This window comes from Silurus aristotelis (genome assembly GCF_946808225.1).
Source record: "Silurus aristotelis genome assembly, chromosome: 8".
Taxonomy (NCBI): domain Eukaryota; kingdom Metazoa; phylum Chordata; class Actinopteri; order Siluriformes; family Siluridae; genus Silurus; species Silurus aristotelis.
In genome coordinates this window covers 25,379,238-25,400,297 of record NC_139581.1, presented here as the reverse complement: position 1 = coordinate 25,400,297, position 21,060 = coordinate 25,379,238, and the positions used below count along the sequence as shown (strand labels likewise).

Sequence of the window (21,060 nt, the reverse complement as noted above, 5' to 3'; positions counted from 1 at the left end):
GACATATATATAGTGTGTGTGTGTGTGTGTGTGTGTGTGTGTGTGTGTGTGTGTGTGTGTGTGTGTGTGTGTGTGTGTGTGTCTTTATATACAGTGTGTGTGTGTGTGTGTGTGTGTGTGTGTGTGTGTGTGTGTGTGTGTGTGTGTGTATATATATATATATAAAATTCACTAGGAATGCCTAATTTATGTGAAGCAAATATATTCTTGCTAGTTAAGTGTAGATTTCAAGCTTTCGAAAAGAAAACATTTAAAACACTTCTTTAATTTATAATTAGTTCTGAGTAAATATAGAGTTTAAATGAAACACTATTAGCATCAGTTTAAACTTGGGACAAGTAGTGTGTTAGGTTGCAGTACTTCAAGACGTTTTTTTGACATTTCAAAACTTTATATTTTCATAATGTTTCATAAATACCATGGTAATTTCACAGTATGTGTCCTGATAAGTCCAGTTACATGTTTAAGAAATGTAGGTAAAAACATCACTTCAGTGATATGTTTATGATGCATCCAGGATAAAAAAAAATATATATATATGTTTCTGTCTAATCAGTAACCTGTTTATGCAGTTAATGAATAATATATTAGTTGCAGCAGATTGTTAGGGTGTAAGTATTCACAATTTATATATTATTTAAATAAATATCTCTCAGCCAGACATTAGGCTAAATCTTTTTCATGTGATCTCTGGTGATTTGTGGGATCTGGTGGTCTATCTGAACTGTTCTGCTCTGTTTGGTCACACCTGCAGTGAGCTCTCATTTCTCCCACAGTCCATCTGCATGGGTCAGTGCTGTGGCTCATGTTTGCTGTTCCGAGCTGATTTCCACGCCCACCTTCCCACACCAGGAACAACCATTAATCTCTAGTGTAGTTTTTTAGTTTGCAGTCACTTTGCCTTTGTCTTATCCTGCCTGCTCACAAACGTGATGCCAGTGTGGGTTTGGATTGAAGAGGAGGGGCTAGACTACACTTTCAGAGTGATGAGTGGTGTGAAAAGGCTTATGTTTCATAGTTGATTGACAAGCATGACGGGAATCCATGTGCAGACTCAGGAAGAAAAAGCAGCTGGAGGAGTGCTGAGTGGGAACGGGTGCATCTTCAGCTCAGGGGGCACCTGTTTTGTGAAAGGTCCTCTTTTAGGCTGCAACAGGTGCTGGCAGATGAACGTGCACCCATTCACCATTGCTGCCAGCACGTCCGGTTAAGGTTAGCGCCTCCATTCCTGTTTCTCAGAGAACAGAGCATCTGTGGTGGCTTCCTTCCTTTCCAAGCACAACAGATCTATTCGGTTAAGCAAGGTGGGCCTGTGAGCAGGCCAATCGAGCACATCCACATTCACAAACGATCTGTGTGTGTCAGTGCCAGCTTTCAGATTCATCAACATGACAGTCCAAGTGCCTGTCCTCAGGTGACACAGCCAGGCCTTTGAACTTGTGAGTGAGAAATAACTTCCTCATGCAGACTATTCTAGCATTAGTAGGAGAATTCCTGCTCTCCTAATTAAACACTTTGCAGCTGAAGAAAAACTTCACAGCGGCATTTCATTATGTGGATTTCGAAAGCAAATCTGGGCACTATTTATTTGTTCTTACAAGCACTATTCTGACAAACTGTATGCCAGTGCACTGTTTAACTGGGCAATGTCATCCAGAATCCTGTGTTTTCCAGTACTTTAGAAGATAGGTAAATAAGGTAGAAGATAAGGTAAGGTTTATTCACTTTATCAGTGAATAAAATCTGACAAAAAGACGTTCGTGCCTGAACCAGAAATGCTGTTCACTGTTTCCAGCTCATTATGTCTATGAGCAACCAAAATCCATACTGCACTTCCTGGCCAAACGCTAAAAAAAACAAAAATCCTAATTTATAGCTTTATGGCCATTACAATTTGGTACAAATTGGTGGTTTTAAAGCATAGCTTGGTGGCAGGTGTTTTGCTCAACACACCTCCCTGTGCAATTGTTACCTGTTTGGGCCTCTCTGATAACGAGGTGGTCGCTTTGTCTTGATTTTCTCAGCTGTATGTCTGTACAAACAAACAAACTAGTACATCTTTCTTTCTTTGACACAAAAGACCTCACCTTCCCTTGTTACCATGGTCACTAAAGCTGCAGCCAATCGGAGGCTGAACGAGTGCGCTGACAGATAAATGTTTAGCATGTCGGGCCTTTTTTCTCTTTATTCCTCTCTGGCTCTATGGCCTTGGCAGTTGCAGCAAAACTTTTAGATTATTCAGCACTTGTCCACTTTCAGCTTTGATGAAAGCATTTAAGCAGCAGCAAAGAAGGCAAGTTTTGGGGCGGGAGTTTCAGGATGGTGGAAATGACTCATCACAGATTATGTGCGTGGCAGTGTTCCTGCACTATCCACCAGCACCCTGTGACTCAGCCCACCAGTTACTCAGCTGAAGATAACGAGCAAAATCATTAACTTTCTCTGAAACTCGCCATAGTTTCGACTTTCAACTAACTGACTCACAGGAAAGTTTAGTACTTCAAACATCCTGCATGCTGATCACCGTGATTTGATTGGACATTTTTTCTAAGCAGGTGAGGAAATGGAAGACAATAATTTGACTTGAAGGCAGAATTATAAGGGTGTGGTTGAATTATTTTTTTTTTCTTTTCCGCCACAACAGCTTAAGTACGATTAAGTAAACCCTCCACCAAGCACCTGGATGAGCAGTGCTTTACAGCTCCTCTGCACAAAATGAACCACCGAGCCTTTCCTTTCATATCATATGCAGTGAATTTCCTGATGCCTGATATAAACCTAATTCTATATTGCAGTTATGTTTTGATTTGCTACTACATTTATATAACAGCCTGATTATTGCTAGTTAAAAATGAATGTCTGAATTTATTAAATCACAAATTGATTGAAAAGACTGTCTATGATTCTGACCCACATATAATAAATCATTAGATTGCAAATTGCAGCATTTTATAAAATCAGTATATTAAGCCTACTAGTGCTATAAAATGTATTTTTCTTTCTTTCTTTCGGCTTCTCCCATTAGGGGTCGCCACAGCGGATCCTCCGCACGTTTGATTTGGCACATGTTTTACGCTGAGTGCCCTTCCTAACGCAACCCTCCCCATTTATCCGGGCTTGGGACCGGCACTAAGAGTGGCTGGGGATGGTTCCCTGACCGGGAATCGAACCCGGGTCGCAGCGGTGAGAGCGCTGCATCTTAACCACTAGACCACCAGGGCTATAAAATGTATTTAATAACTTGATATAGATTGCTTTAAGAAGATGTTAATTTCTTGTTAACGAAAGGAGTCTCCAGCATCAGTACTTTCTAACAGGTAAGCCTGGAAATATGAAGGACTGACTTTCTGAACATATTACTACTGAGATGTTTGGTTTCTTTATAACATGACATGCTGCTTATTTGTCATATGAAAGTCAAGGCTGTCGAGGGAATATTTTTTGTGTAGCTGCTATAACATTAGCGAAGACCAACTTGATTAGCGTGGAACATACTGTATGATGTACCAGTCAGTAATGAATAAACAATGCTTTGTGTTGTTAAATTAGTGCGCTAAGAACAAAATGCTGTTAATTAACATCTCTGATATGTTAACAGACCCCCACTTCATGCCAGTGTGGGAGTTTAAACCACTGACATGTGGCTGCTTTAATACAGTTTCATATCTTTTTTCTCCATTTCATGATTTTAGCGTGACAGCATTAATTTTCTTCTTTCAGTTCCCACGGTGGTTTAAAAAATAAAGCCCTCAACGAACAGGTATTTAACATGAAAGCCTGTGGGTTAGAACCCAGGAGCAGTCTTTTATTCCGGCAAGCACATGCTGGGTCATGCTGTAAAAAGGAAAAAGATTGATTTACTGGATTCTGCTTTATATCAAAAAGCACAACAAAAATGCAACTCGTTCACCAGGTTTTTAAAACCACATCAGGTCAGAACACATATAAGGTCCTGTACATAAATTTTCGGATACCGACAAAGTTATTGTTAATAAACTTAAATAATAAAAATAAATTAAATAGTGCATGTTGTCATCTTTAATTTAAAGATATTTGCACCCAGATTAGGTAAAAGGGATAGGAATTACTACAAATGTATTTTTTGATTTTGCCTTTTTTTTTTTTTTTTTTTAGACCAAAAGTAATTGGACAATTGACTGCTTTAATAAATGTTCTATTTTAAACAAACAATTGATTGCAATGTGAAACGTTTTCATACATCTTGATATAAGAAACCAGTTTAAAATACCATCATTTGCCCTGTTTGAATACACCAACTCCATATATAACACTAAACATACACCTGACATACACCTTGGTCTCTTCAGTCCTGAAGAATTTGTCAATACACAGTCCTATCTTTGAGATAAACAGGACACCATGCTCCTAAATACCTGAGCAGCACTTCCTAATGGATTTTAATAGCTGCAGTGTTATATTTAGGGCTTAGATCATTCTGAAATCCTTTCTGAGAATCCTGTGTACTGCTTCTCAGTCTGAATTAGGATCCTGAAAGCTGAGACTTCTTTTGTTGCTTTTTAAGAAGGGATCACTGGCACCTTTTGAAGTGCCATGTTCATGTGGTCAGTCTTGTTTTCAGTAAGCTTTTCAGCAATGTGCTGGCCTTCTCCAGGATCACTGATGCACTGCATGCCATTGCACCTTTTCTCTTTTTTTTTTTTTAAAATGAAAAATGATCCTAAGCCAATTGGTTTACCGTTTCCCCACATGTAAAGTGGGAAGATAAAAGACTGGGTCAGAGGGAAGTAATAAGGAAGAGAAGGTGGTCATGAATGTAGGAGCTGTGAGGTTTCACGCTTGTCTTCACTCGGTGGGAGTGTTTCACACCTACAGGGAGACTAAAATCTAAAGCAAAAATGTCTTCTTAACTAACAGCCTTCTCCAGATTCTGTCTTCCCAAAGATCTACTGCATGAAAGAAATCCTTTTTGTCCCAGGCCGTAATTTTGATGTTGATGGTCAGCACTAAGGCAGAATCGAGGTATTCAGCCATGCATGAAGTGTTCCAGCTCCATCAGGAAGATTGGTTCAGCAAATACAGCAGGAACTAATGAAATGGAATTGATTTCTTTCCTTCTCGAATGCAGCACATTGCCGTTGCTCTGACTTGACTTAGAATTAGCGGAGTGCTTAAGGTGTATGCTTGCCATTGGACATAGAATAAATAACTGAACTATCTTGGGCTGAGCAACATAATGTGTTTTTGTAATAATTTTTGTCAACATAGACCATAGGTATTGCAAGTATTGTGAGATATTTTTGTACATTGTCAGTACATGACTGTGTGTAACTTTTATTAAATTTTTCCTTTTAGTTATAAATCATTCATATCTTGTGACACTTATATCTAATAAATACTTTCAAAGTATTACAATAAGATATTTTTTGGTATATTGTCCACCTCTGCACTTTACTTTATCACAAACACACTTTCATTCGTGCCCAGGTTGTAAACGTCGAGTTGCAGTACTCGAAGTGTTTTATTGTTGAAGGTGGATTATGGTCATTCAGTGCAAAGTCAGCACCTGGGTCCATTATACAAGATTGATATCGCCGCCTTTAACGTTTCAGTGACTACTCGACTTAGTTCTGTGAAACTGAAAAGTATTTTTATTTACATTTCATCTTTAATGCGTTAAACAGTGTGCTTTGCTGTACTCTGCTCAGTAGGGGGATTAAGCTATCTATTGTATCTATTGTAATGTAATGGGAGAACTGACCATCTGGAGTGGTTTTAGGTTCATCCCCAAATCTGAGCCTTAACATCTCAAAAACAGTCTATATTACTATGTTGTACTAAAGCTGGCATTTGGACCAAAAAAGTTGATATTTTGCTAACCTTTTAGCATAGGGCGACTGTGCGAATTAGATCACAGATGGTGATTGCTCTCTCAAATGTCAGTACAGAGAGCGTTCAGAGAACTATGGCGTAAGTGTGATCGTGTGTGACCCATGGTGTCACTTGTATCAAAGCAAGTGATTGAGCCGTCCTTTGAATTTGAAATGGCAAGTGTATTACACATCACAGAGTTTTGACAAAAACTGAGCGTAATCAGCCGCCTCTTCTCTCACTAAAAGAATCTAAAACTGGTATTGGTTAATCATTATGACGCCACTGCCCAATTTCCTGCTAAAAAATGCTAGCTCTGAGTTGCTGATCGGAATGTTGGCGGTTCAATCCTCACCACTGCCACTGTTGGGCTTTTAACCCCTCTCTGCTCTAGGAAGGCTGTATCATAGCTAACCCTGCATTCTGATACTAGCTTTTTAACAAGCTGGGATACATGAGGAAGGAAGTTCACAGTGCTTTAATGTATATGTAAGAAATAAAAGCTTCTAAAGTACATGTTGATTATGAGATTGATGGCTCAGTTTCCACTGCTGAAACATGGTTTTATTTGGTTTCCTGGCTGATAGATTCCATCCCCCTTTTTACTTTCCTGTTCCATGGGAGGTCCTTTGTAATGCAGAATTTAGATAGAACTTGCAGTAATAAATGTTACTGAATGTAACGGAATAACCAGAGGAATGGTTAAGACTTCCGTTATAAAATACTAAAATACAAATTTACCATTTGAGGGACTAGAACAAACCTCATTGAGACAACCACAAGTTCTTGCTTTGAATTTATGTGCTTAAGTACAGGTACAGTATTTACTCTGTTGCAGATGCATACATGGTTTTTAGAAACCAGGTCCAGGAAACTCATCTACGTTTGGGCTTCTAAAAGTTTTGCATATTAAGACAACAGTAGTTACAGTATTTAAAAATCAAATAATGCTCATTCTCATTGCCTCAAAATTTAATCTGTACATTGTTACTCATCAAATATCAAGTGGACTCTACAGGCTAAAAGCGAGATGTATAAGGTGGAGCCATATCTTCAAGCCATGTCTTTAGTTCCTGGATTTAATTTGTTCAATTTTGTAAAAAAAAAAAAAAAAAAAAAGAAAAAAAGAAATGAGAGAGAGGAAGGTCAGCTTGTAACCGTGACAATTAAGCATGTTTTGAACAAAAATATCATACACCATATGTATACCTTCAGACTCTATAGCATCTGATATTGGAACCAGAAACTGTACACCCACAAGAGACAAACACTGAGCGATATTAGCGACTTGCCACTTGCTAGCGTGAACACATGGCGCAAACACATGTTTCTGCTGCCACATGCTTCCTTTTAAACCAGGAGTTAAAAATCTGTCCTCGCAGACAAAAGCAGACGTGTGACGTGATCTAATATGTCCAATACTGACAGCTTCTCAGTGTTTTTCTGGTCGGCTTAAGAGTCAACACAAACACAATGACAACTTCACCTACTAAAAACTAGAGTCTATAACGCCACAGTGGAGTCTCACTTGAATACCATCAAGAGTCCAGGGGAAGCAATTTTGACAGTGCCACTATTTGTCATTAGGAGCTAAATAAATATATGCATTTTATTTAACAAGCTGGTGAAGGATTACATCTCTCTTATTTGTAAATGCATACACCTACTATTATAGTATATAGTATAGTGTATATAGTATATAGTATAGTATATAGTATTGCTAGGTTGAAGAACTAAGCAATTTCCAGCAGAAATGTAATCTCAATTTCATAAAACTGACCGCCAAGTCCAGACAGACTGAAACAGGATAAATTAAAGATTTTGTTTGCAACAATAACTAGCAAGTTCTGAAAAGGATGAGTATGACCATGAAACCACTTGCCAAATATATGCATGATCAATGCACACTGATGTGCACCTCAGGAAGAGCTGGCGTTTTGGATAATTCAATGTCCTCAATTAACTCACGATCCACTCCTTTGAATTACTCATTCTGCATTGTAATTAGCCAGAATGTGTCAGCAAAAGAGCAAACGTAATTGATGTAATCCGGAAGTATTCACTTGACCATGTTGTCAAGGATTCTTTTATTGAAAATGCTTTGTCATGATTGGCCTCTTCTCTGTTAGCCCATTTGTCAAAAGCAGCATAATGAGTCTTCATGCGGTGTTGTGATGGCTGTCCACATCTATAGCAGCAAACCAATGAAGCGTTCTCTAAAGACTGCTTTAGGGCGCAGAGGATTTCAGGCACTGCAATAAGAGAGACCACAAAGGGGTGGGAGGATTCAAAATTACTTTTGCAGCACAAATGCCCTGCAAGACACTACACTTTTTTCCTACTAATTTGCCTGCACATGGAATTTACTTGTGTTTGTTCTAAACTGTTTGGATATGTTTAGTTGTTAAAGTGCTATAGCCATCTGCAGTTATTTGTCATTATCCATATGGAATGGTTAAGCTCAGGGAGAGTGAAGTTACCCTGAAGTGAAGTCACACAGGTTTGCCCCATGACATAGGATCCATTTAGATGCTTATATCATAGAAGTGATTTCAGTTATTAGGAGCTGCTTAGAGTATTTACAATGTGTCTTTGTACTTTTCTGGTGTGCCATGTTCTCCTGAAATCTTGCTAACTGCTGTTCAGACATCAGCAGTTTTAGCTGCACTTCAGCACTGGCAAATCATAAATCCATTAGCCTATTGGCAAGTCAAAGCTCCAGAGTGATTACTCGGTCCCATGCATTGGCTAATTAAATAAAAATGTGGAAACGTAAGATAATAAAGTATGGTGACCATTTGTGAGTCAGTTTTTGGCCACCATTTGGGTATGAGTTTTTGTGATTCTCTTGAAATCATATAAGATCTTCTCATATTTTTCTCCATATCTGTTTGTTAGCATTTCCAGATTTAAAATTCATGATTCTGACTGGAAGTGATGTGATTTATATATATATATATGTATGTATGTGTGTGTGTATATGTGTGTGTGTGTGTATGTATATATATATATATATATATATATATATATATATATATATATATATATATATATATATATATATATATATATATATATATATGTATGTATGTGTATATATATATATATATGTATACAGTGTGTATGTATGTGTGTGTGTGTGTATGTGTGTATGTATATATATATATATATATATATATATATATATATATATATATATATATATATATATATATATATATATATATATATATAATTTTACTGAAAAACACTGGAAACACTTTTTTACTGAAAACATAATCCAAACACATAATGCTCTTGTACTACAATCTCAGGCTACTTATTTGTCTACTAATTAAGTAGTAGATGCTTAACAAGCGTCACACAATATTGTTTCTTTGCATTCTACCAGAAATCTTCTAACATTTTCTAATCACACAGCACACCATGGACATAGTAACGGGGTTGTTCTTCTTTGTCTTTGTCTTTCTGAACTTAATTTATGTTAACAAAGCAGCACTGAATCTCCTAATGCTCCTGATCTGGCATTCAGCTAAACCATTTACTGCCAAGGTCCACCTCCATGTGCCTTTTTTTTACTTGTCTCTAAGCTGATGGGACACTTGTGTTTCCACATCATTGACTCTCTTCCTGTATGGGTGCATATCAGCAGGGCCTTAAATCCAATCTGAAAATTGCAGCCTAATCTCAGGAAGACCTGAGGAGTCCAGTCAACCAGTAATAAACTGCTTTATTCAGCAACACATCTATTAACTGTGCTAAGCAATTGATTGGTCTTTTTTTTAGACCTCACTGTGGGTATTAATTGCTCACACAGTGCCCTTTTGACACAGTGACCCTATTAGAGCAAAATAAGGGCACGCTGTAAGCTTTCACCAGCGGGCCAATGAAGCTGTAGGCTTGTTGTGTGTCTCTGTTGGCCCTCATCAGGTGACATTTCAGTTCTAGGAGATTAAGGACACTTGAGACTCAATGGGAGCATTGTAGGTTCCTTTATGCTCGTTAGATCTCAAGCTGCTGATTCCATTGTTTTTTGTCTATTTGTGGCATGAAGGAGTGGAAAGGATGTCAGAAAAAGTCCATTCATTAGACAGGTTGAAGACAGTACCTTCTTGTGGAGACTCACAAGCTTGAAACATGTAGCCTCCAGCCAAATAGGATCTCATTTACTCCCGGCACTAAAGCGCTGTGTTCGTTGTCACTTTTTTTCTTTTCAGACGCACTTACAATGTAGTGATTGTCTCTTTTCATTGTACTTATAGAATGCTGCTGCTTCATGCTTCACACAGCTGGCAGTTTCCTCCTACTGCTCATACTATGGGAAATGTCAGTGTCGTTAGTGGCTTAAAAAAGTTGTAAATATTATAAATCAATTTCACAGACAGTTAAGTTTTTGACAGGACTGAACATGCTGTACACACACACACACACACACACACACACACACACACACACACACACACACACCCTTCTAACACACCCTTCTACCTAAATCTATTTTCCTTTCCAGTATTTGCCATTGTAAATATATCAGTGCCCTGAACTATACTATGGCTATACTGCAAGAGGAGCAGCACTAATGAGCTGTTCCACCCATCTAAGATAACCTTATATTTCTCTCACACACTCACACACACCCCTTTCTCCATCGAAACACTGTCAGAAAGCTCTCACCCTAAAAAATATTAACTATCCAGTCCAGCCTGACCCTCCCCATGCAATCATTTCCCCATGGGGAACAAGGTACAAAGCAGGAACCTTAGTTCGCAGAACACTGCAGCAGGACAGAGAAACCTTGCTCTGTTTTTTTTTTTTAATGCAATGCTGTTATTTGGAATCAAAAGAATAAAACATGGGCAGTATGGGCAGAGTCAGTGATACATATAATGTTAAAACTATAAGTATGTGTAATATTAAATTATAGATATCCATATTAAAGTAACATGTTACGGTATGTTTGAGTACTTCAGGGATTGATCCTGAGTGAGGCAGGGAGCCCTTGTTGGTTTGTGTTCATACAGATCTGTGTTATATAACAAGGAAGTCTATTTGAGCCCTGTGTATAAATGATACATGTGCTGCCATGCAGTCAGGATGGCATTAATGTAAGTGTCTTCTTCTGTTTGTAGTGAGGGGGTGTTCAAATGCCCAGAGGACCAGCTCCCCCTGGACTATGCCAAGGTAATCCATTAAACTCTTCCCCACTCTAAACTGCACTTTCATGTCATTTTTACTAATTCATTCTCTCATCCCCTTCCTCCAATCCTAATGCCACTTTAATCAGATTATAACTCTAGGTAAGAACGGTAACACTGCAGGATTGGAGACAAAGAAAACGTGTGCTGTATTTTTGGCATTTCAGGAAGTGACGGTCTCAGTCTGCAAACATGTGCAAATGACACTAACCAACAAGAATCTTATTAACCTGGGAATATGAGATGTGGAAGTGGGAGGGCAGATGTAGAATGAAGAGGTGTTTAGAGAGAATACAGGATGAATCATCTCAATTTTTCTCCAGTTTGATTTGCCTCTGCTAAAACAAATCGTGATGTCTTCCGGAAGGCACGGCAAATGTCACTGCGTGGCACTCGAGATGAATAAGTCTGAATTTTGACAAAGATTTAATGTTTTTTTTTTTTGGTTCAACATAATCGTTATGCCGAGACTAAAGCGATAATGAGTTCTAGATACGGTTGTGCAAAAAAAAAAAGAGTCCATGCTATTTCTGGGAGATTCATCTAAAGACTTTTCTCACAGTAGCTCTCCCAGAAGTAATAATTTCTTCAACCTATTTAAGGGACAAAATTACAACCTGCGTTTTTGGATCATCTTGCACTATACCCCAGTGTCTTTAATTAGAGTTTTGGCTTGTTTTACAGCCCTTAGTTTTAAGCATTTAATCAGACAGGATCATTTTGTTCAAGAAATGCATCTTCAAATATAAAATAGATGTCACAGAGCTATCAGTTAAAGCCCGTTGCTGCATTCAAGGTGAAGTAATTTATAATTCTCTTCTACAGAGAAAAACTGAACATTTTCTATAGTCAACAAATAGTATTTTCAACTACCAATTCCATATATATATATATATATACACATATATACACATACAGTGAGGAAAATAAGTATTTGAACACCCTGCTATTTTGCAAGTTTTCCCACTTAGAAATCATGGAGGGGTCTGAAATTGTCATCGTAGGTGCATGTCCACTGTGAGAGACATAATCTAAAAAAAAAAATCCAGAAATCACAATGTATGATTTTTTAACTATTTATTTGTATGATACAGCTGCAAATAAGTATTTGAACACCTGAGAAAGTCAATGTTAATATTTGGTACAGGAGCCTTTGTTTGCAATTACAGAGGTCAAACGTTTCCTGTAGTTTTTCACCAGGTTTGCACACACTGCAGGAGGGATTTTGGCCCACTCCTCCACACAGATCTTCTCTAGATCAGTCAGGTTTCTGGCCTGTCGCTGAATAACACGGAGTTTGAGCTCCCGCCAAAGATTCTCTATTGGGTTTAGGTCTGGAGACTGGCTGGGCCACGCCAGAACCTTGATATGCTTCTTACAGAGCCACTCCTTGGTTATCCTGGCTGTGTGCTTCGGGTCATTGTCATGTTGAAAGACCCAGCCTCGACCCACCTTCAATGCTCGAACTGAGGGAAGGAGGTTGTTCCCCAAAATCTCGCAATACATGGCCCCGGTCATCCTCCCCTTAATACAGTGCAGTCGCCCTGTCCCATGTGCAGAAAAACACCCCCAAAGCATGATGCTACCACCCCCATGCTTCACAGTAGGGATGGTGTTCTTGGGATGGTACTCATCATTTTTCTTCCTCCAAACACGTTTAGTGGAATTATGAGTTCTATTATAAGTTCTATTTTGGTCTCATCTGACCACGTGACTTTCTCCCATGACTCCTCTGGATCATCCAAATGGTCATTGGCAAACTTAAGACGTGCCTGGACATGTGCTGGTTTAAGCAGGGGAACCTTCAGTGCCATGCATGATTTCAAACCATGATGTCTTAGTGTATTACCAACAGTAAAAAAAAAAAAAAAAAAAATATATATATATATATATATATATATATATATATATATATATATATATATATATATATATATATATATATATATATATATATATATGTGTGTGTGTGTGTGTGTGTGTGTGTTTTATTTATTTATATATATATATATATGTAATAAAAAAAAACATAAAAATGTAATGAATTATGCACAAGTGGAATATTGCTTGCAGCAAACTGGTGTGTCTATGGCAGTTATAATAGTACTTTATCAGTGAATATAATTAAGATGTAGGTTTGCCATAGTAAATAATCATATGAAACACAAAGTAAATTTAAAAAACTCAGTAATCATCTAAATATTTCCTTGTACAAGGTTTTATTACAGCTTTATTACATTTATCCAGGTCTTTTTTTTGTTACCTGTTCAGTGGACTACTTTTAGCTTAGTGATTGGTGGAGCTGATTTACAAAGGCACATGTAATGTAGTGAATAAAAACACCTACTGTGCCTGATTCTCCATTCTTATTGGGCAGAATGTTTGTTTTCTTATATGAAGGAATAAAACTTTGACAGGATTTTCCAGCTTCCAGTGTTCTTTTAATATGCTTGTTCTGATATGTTGTTTATGTAGTATAACATATTCAGTAAGAGGAAGCTGATACTATTTCTAATACAACAAAGTCTTTAGGATCGAGGCCTTTTTGTGTTTTTTTGTACCGTATTGTAAGAGTAATAAGATAAATCTGGTGAGTAAATGATGGTATATAGCTGCTATACAATAAGCCATAACAGGAACTTATGTGTTTCATAGATTCCACAACATTAAATAGAACTATAAACTGATAGTAATTATTATTTACTTATTTATTATAAAAAGTGTTTATTATAACAAAGAGGGAAACTTTAGATTGTGTTGTTACATCAAAGCAAACAACTATTGTGGAAAAACATCACACTATTCAATGGTACAACACAGGTAATATCACTGTTATAATGCAACCTTATGTTTATATAAGTTTGTAGCTGAATCATGCTGTTCTGACCCTAGTGTGAGAAGCCCTGGAATGTTTTAAATCGTATCTTAGAAAATGTAAAGTCAGATCTTTTGGGTCAGATCTGTATTGAGCTTGACACACTTGCATAACATATATGATGTCACAATTTCAAAGATTTGAAACCTTGAATGCTTTAAAATAAATGTTCTTATTGACTCATTGTTGTGTTTTGCAGATCTACCCTGACCCCGAGCTGGAGCAGCAGATCCTGGCTCTTGCTATCCGCTGTATCCACAGTGAGGAAGGCTGTCGCTGGACAGGCCAAATGAAGCAGCTGCAGGTCAGTTCATCTTATCATTCTCTCCTATTCATGCTCTAATACAATTGTTATAAGATTGTAATAAATCACACATGATCCTGTTTCTTCCTTGACCTCTTCTTGCCTTCTTTGCCAGTGTTATAGCTCTCCAACTCCATGTGACTGTAACTATGAGCACCAGTGTTCATGAGACTGAAATAGATCAAATGTAACCTCCTGAAAAGAAAGTGGCATTTCTTTTTTCTCTCCCACAGAACCATTTCACTACCTGTGCATTCAATGTGATCCCGTGCCCTAACCGCTGCAGTGTCAAGCTGACACGCCGCGACCTGCCTGAGCACCTGCAGCACGACTGCCCCAAGCGCAAAGTCAAGTGTGAGTTCTGCGGCAGCGAGTTCACCGGCGAGGCTTTCGAGGTACTCACCTCAGAACAATGAAGAAAAAGTGATAAATAAGACTTACAGGCCAATAAGCTTCTTAGCCTTTTTATTCTTTGTACAATCTATCTACTGTGAGAGGAGAGAAACAAGCTAAATGTTTCTTCGTTTAAGGCTATTTTGATGCCCACCTTCACACTTATAGCAAAAAAGTTTTTTTTCTAGAGTACATTAATACATGACCAACATGCAAAAAATGGGTTTTGGTCACCAAGATAATCAAATGAGTATTGACCTTAAATTATTGGTTCTTTCACTAACAATTAAAGTTTTCTCAAAATACACCTGTATGAGCTATAGAGGAAAACAATCCTAAAGGAGAAAGCATGTGGAAGCCAATGGAAAAAGGTAGCTAGTAAGTGAGGATTCACAAATAGGGTGTGTGTGTATATGTATGTGTGTGTATGTGTCTGTGTCTGTGTCTGTGTCTGTGTGTGTGTGTGTGTGTGTGTGTCTGTGTCTGTGTCTGTGTCTGTGTGTGTGTGTGTGTGTGTGTATGTGTGTGTGTGTGTATGTGTGTATGTGTGTGTATATATATATATATATATATATATATATATATATATATATATATATATATATACACACACACACACACACACACACACAGACACACACAAGATCTTTAGTGGGCCTTCAGTGAAGGGTGTTGGAGAAGAGTGGAGGTTATAAAAAGCAAATTATAAAAGCAAATGGGGACTAAATATATAATGGAATGTTCAAAAAGCACATCTAAAATGAATGTGAATGTATTGGTGTGTTGTTGAATTTATACTGTCATATTTTTGCATGATGCATGATATTTTCAGGTGCTTTTATATTCATAAAAGTTTCACTACAAAAAAACTGTTTAACGTGAATTTTGACTTCTTTTTTTTACTTTGTCCCTTTTTGACTCGTCCTTAAGCCTTTCATGTTCTCTCTTTTAGAATCACCAGGGCATTTGTCCCCAAGAGAGTGTGTACTGTGAGAACAAGTGTGGAGCAAGGATGATGAGGAGACTCCTGGCCCAGCATACCATGGCAGAGTGTCCCAAACGCACACAGCCGTGCAAGTACTGCGGCAAAGAATTTGTCTTCGACACCATCCAGGTCAGTGTCATGGTGCATCTGTAAACCACTCGAAAATATTCACCTCTATAATCTGAGATAACTTTTCTTTTGACTTTTGAGAGTAGTTGCCTTTAGTGAGCCTTTAGTGAGCCATAATCATACAGTACATGACACTTCTGCAGTGTAATTGGTGTGTGGTAGTTAATGGTACAGGGGTATTAACCGTTCCATTTACTCAGTATTGTTTGAATGGGGTGAAGGTTTGGCAGGAGGCTTGTGAATAAATGAACAGAGTATTCATGGTAGAGCTGAGTTTAGTGCCAGTAAGTCACAGCTTGAGCTGGCCCAGTCTCTATACTGGACACCTGCATCACACACAGTCCTTTGTTTACACATGCACTAGCCTCACACAAATTAAAGCAATAACTCTCAGGAAGTCCTTTCTGGTACATTTATTTATATTGTACCACGGCACTACTAAATTCCTGATTCAGATTGTTCAGAAGCTGTTGATTACTATTCTATAGCAGCAGCTCAGAAAGTAGTTCCACCTGCAAGGCAAATCACAGGATTAGATCAATGCTCTTGTTCAAATTACCATTTCTATAGTAACATTTACTTCACAGGGAATTATATTAAGGACCCTCTACATATTTAAGGTAAAATATTAGCAAATAAAAATATTTACGGGTAAGTTTAGCATTTAAGGAAAGAGTTTCTAGTGTTAGTAGCTCAAACCATTCAGTAGTTTCCCGACATCCAGGATTCTCCATGACATCTTTTTATAACTTGAAGTAACAAATGAATAGAGAAACCTGGTAAGGGTGTTTATAGATGCTATTATGTGAAATAATAGAAAGGTTTGTCTTACAGACGTGCCACGAACATTAGATGTAACTATAAATGTATACGAATTCCACCAGTCATTCTTTAATAAATAAAATGTGCATTTTTGTTCATTTGCTGTGGTATACACATTTAAGTATGCTGGTATTGAAATTCAGCTATGTGATTTTAAATGACATCATGTTTAGCTATTGACAAGTGAAATCTCGCTAGTTTTAATCCACACTCTTGTTTATGAGAACTATTAGACTATGAATACTAAAAATGAGATTAAATGTAAAGGTCAAATGCTTTATATATAAATTTTTTCACAGAATCATCAGTATCACTGCCCACGTTTCCCAGTTCAGTGCCCAAACCAGTGTGGTACCCCCAACATTGCCCGTGAAGACCTCGCAACCCATGTGAAGGAAAGCTGTGGCAGTGCGTTAGTGCTCTGTCCTTTTAAAGAAGCCGGATGCAAGCATCGAGTGAGTCTCATAGCCCTTAATGTACTTTTTAGTTGACTACACCTACATTTAAGATTTAGCCCACTTAAGATACCCCATTTAAAGATAAAAATGTAAAGGGGGTTTTTACTTGTCACATGTACTTGTCACAGCACAGTGAAATTCTTTCTTCGCATTCCTCATGGATGTTAGGAACCTACAGATGCACAGAGGGTTGAGGGCCTTGATCAAGAGCCCAAGAGGGGCAGCTTGCCGATATTGGGGCTTGAACCTGCAATCTTCCGATCATTTGGGGATTTTGCCTGGAGAATTAAAAACTAGAAAGACAACAGTTATAGCTGCCTCCTAACTCTGTAACTGATAGCACATTTCAGTCTGTTTTTAAATTGGATGTAAATATTGGACCATGGGACCCTGAATCATTTGAAGTGTAGTGGTGCTAATATCACTCAACATTACTCTCCCAGTACTGCAGGAAAAACACCCATACGATACAATGCGAAAGTGTACACAAATTTTAATCTTGATAGTTCACAATAGTAACAATCCATAGATTCTAGTCACATTGTGTAGTTTATGGACAAATATTTGTAGTGTTCAACACTACCTGCTGTCCATGCCATCCTGCCCAATTTCTAAAATCTTTTTAGACATTGAATTGCAAAAAACTTATCATGGGCAAATAGTACTGTTTGTCTTTTAAAAGTGGTGACATTCAGAGTGACATTCAGTCAAAATTTTTTAAATCTGACATAGCTAAATTCAGTATATGATCTACTTCAAATGCAATGAAGTTTATAAATCATTGCAGTTTATACATTTTCGGCTTTAAGCGCTGATTATATTTGAGAGAGCACTGCTTCTTCTACCCTTCTTCTGTCTGCAGTTTCACTCACTGGTATCTTGGGCTTCAAAAACAACCCACTGAGTTTAAAGGCGGTGGTCTAGACATTAAAAAAACTTTGCATGCCTCTATGCATAAAAACAAAACAAAAAACAAGCAACCTCAGACACTTGAATTTTTACAGGTTTTCAGCCCCTCAAAAAAAAAAATGTTTTAACTGCAAACAGTCCACATGAGTGCCATGAGTGAGGTTTTGGAATCTTTGATCTGACAGTGTTATGAGCCCAGAATCTTTTTTTATTTTCTGCTGGCTTGATTTTCACTCCTTTTCAGTGCACCTGTGATTTTTTTTTATTTGGATATAAAGTGTGCTCTTTGCACTATGCATTTGAATACATAGAGGGTATTGTATAAACAACATAAACTATGTAAACAGAGTGTAAAGGAAACCTTACAGCCCAGAAATGCTCTGTAATGCTTATTCCTAATCCGTATTCTATTACCCATGTCCACTGATGACTTTTCTCTCTCTCTCTCTTGCAGTGCCCAAAGCTGGTGATTGGCCGACACCTGGAGGAAACCACCAAGTCGCACCTGACCATGATGTGTAACCTGGTAAGCCGTCAGCGGCAGGAGATTGCAGAGCTGCGACGTGATCTAGAGGAGCTGTCAGTGAGCCATGATGGTGTACTCATCTGGAAGCTAAATGACTACTCTCGCAAGTTGCAGGAGGCAAAAATGCACAGCAATCATGAGTTTTTCAGTCCACCCTTCTACACGCACCGATACGGCTACAAGTTACAGGCATCCGCTTTTCTCAATGGCAACGGTAGCGGCGAAGGTTCACATCTCTCCGTCTACATCCGTGTGCTGCCTGGTGAATATGACAACCTTCTTGAATGGCCCTTTTCCTACAAGGTCACATTCTCTATTATGGACCAGAGTGATCCATCACTCTCCAAACCCCAGCACATCACCGAGACTTTCAACCCAGATCCAAACTGGAAGAACTTCCAGAAACCCAGCGGCAGCCGCAGCTCACTGGATGAGAGTGCGCTAGGTTTTGGCTACCCCAAATTTGTCTCTCATGAGGAGATCCGTAAGAGGAACTACATCCGAGACAATGCGATCTTCCTCAAGGCCTCCATTGAGATCCCACAAAAGATCATGTCTTGAGAGCATAAACGCTTGACATCTTGGACCCCTTGTTCCTCCACCTGAAGTATACTGAAGGAAAAAGCCTTCAGAAAAATTATTTAGACTTCATTTGTCTAATTTGTTGGCTAGCCCATGGTGAAGCAAAAGCAAAGTTAATGTTATACTCTGCAAGACCAGCATGTTATATTTGTTTTTATAAGTTTGGCTTCTAGTGCTTTTTACTTGCAACACAAGTCTGTGGACTCTCAACAGTGCCTAGAAATTTTCAGTTACTTAAAATGGTGTAAAAGGTTTTTTGTAGCCTTTGCACATTGAGATTGTTTGATTTCAGTGTTGGAAACAAGGCACCACTGTTCTAAATACACAGCAGGTGACCAAACCTGTGGGGTTTGGCCTTGGAATTCAGTGTACACAGTAAAGCTTGCATTTTGTTTACACATTCTCTCCCAATGATGGTCCTTCAACAGAAACTCAGCAGCAGGTTTAGTGGCACAAAGTTTTCTCATTTACTTAGCCTGAAGTAACAGAAGTGAACAGTAGATAGAACTGAACATAGATCACTTGGTCACCTCCTGCCATTCGAGGTCTTTCCAAACTGCATACATTGTGCCAGAGTGTTACGTTGAATTTTACTGTAAAAGAATGCTCTTGAATTTTGAGGAGCACCAATGGTGAAAGAACTTGTTTACATGCTATAGGTCTAAAAGTAATAAAAACAGTGGGCGGTGTACTCGGAGCTAGCAGTAAATACTTAACATTGCATACCACATACTGTGTGCTGTAACCTGCACTTATAAAACCTCTGTTGATTGAGTGGTTTTGGCAGACAGCAGATCATCATGTGGAAACAAAATTGTTTTGTGTGAATGAAATGTAAGGACTGTTTGCAAATGTGTTCTAAACCTGGAGATGGGACCTCCAGACATCTATCTTTCTCTTTGTCTTATTCTGCTGGTCACTGGCAGCTGAGAAAGTGTATAAAGGACTCCAATGTATGTTGGTGCCTCAAATGGACAGGCACTCCATTTTGCCTTTGCAGCTTGCAAATTTGTAGAAGTGTGTCTCCAAAAGTGAGGAAGAGGAGCTTTGTGCAATATGGCAGCCAGTTCTCAGACTACAGACCAGGATGGCTCAGTCCATAATATGTGAATTCTAATGAAAGGCATACGGATGCACATTTGTACATTCACGTTCCCCTGTTCCTGCTCTTCATGAAAAGTCCTGATTACACCACACTATAATACCAGCTAATGTTGTCAAATTAACATTAAGAAAATGTAGGGAAAGGTTTTTTTGCAAGATTCTGTATTTTCAATGTATTTCAAAACATTTTATACAACACTTTTGGACTTAAAAACAAGGGAGCTGTTTCTTGGACATTTTTTGACTTTTTCTTTGTTTCAGTCTCAAAAATTTACTCCCATGTTGTCGATCTTCATTGAATTTCTATTATTTTTTGTTACATTTTCTGTCTGTCCTTTAGGTTCTTAAAAAGTATTTATTTTAAGCCATTGCATAGGCTCGATATGCACACTGGTGCAAATGTTTTTATATGTTGATTAATGATTGCTTGTCATTTTCCCCTTGAAATAAAACAATGACTGTAGCAACCAGCCTGTTTACTTGGGTTGCGTTGAGTGTACCGGTGTGATCTCTGCCCTTGAGCTGATTTACAGAAAATACTTTGCTGTGGTTGGTGCTGCCCAAGTTTCTGTCACGTGCCATTTTAATGGCCCACTATTTATATGCCTGCCTATCACAAATATTTACTGTTCACATCCATCACTTCCTACTTGGTTTCTGCTACACAGTAAATACAGACTGCATACCTGCTGCAGGGACAACACACTAACTTTAAATACATGGAATTCCTTAGAACAATATTTGTCTTCTGTCCCATTCATAACAAGCTTACTGTGTTGTACTGAAGACTCTACAGTAAGCTCATTCAGCTGTACTGACGCCTGGTTCCTAAGAAATTCTTCTTGTCAGCACTTTGCTGTGGTGACTGTCATATACCGTTCCCCTGCATGAGATTTCTCACTCTCACTTTATTTCATACCCAGTGCCA

General features: G+C 38.2%; 1 protein-coding gene across 1 annotated transcript in view; it reads left to right on the top strand.

The window, feature by feature from the left end:
• The window catches only part of traf4a (tnf receptor-associated factor 4a), a 31,694-nt gene extending 11,099 nt beyond the window's left edge, over nucleotides 1-20,595 (top strand). Inside the window, exons 2-7 of the mRNA XM_083548914.1 lie at nucleotides 10,980-11,031; nucleotides 14,120-14,224; nucleotides 14,458-14,619; nucleotides 15,570-15,731; nucleotides 16,853-17,008; nucleotides 18,375-20,595. Of these exons, the coding sequence (XP_083405040.1) occupies nucleotides 10,980-11,031; nucleotides 14,120-14,224; nucleotides 14,458-14,619; nucleotides 15,570-15,731; nucleotides 16,853-17,008; nucleotides 18,375-19,007 (1,270 nt within the window). The 3' untranslated portion in view covers nucleotides 19,008-20,595. The remainder of the gene's footprint in view (nucleotides 1-10,979; nucleotides 11,032-14,119; nucleotides 14,225-14,457; nucleotides 14,620-15,569; nucleotides 15,732-16,852; nucleotides 17,009-18,374) is intronic.
• The last annotated feature ends 465 nt before the right edge of the window (nucleotides 20,596-21,060 follow it).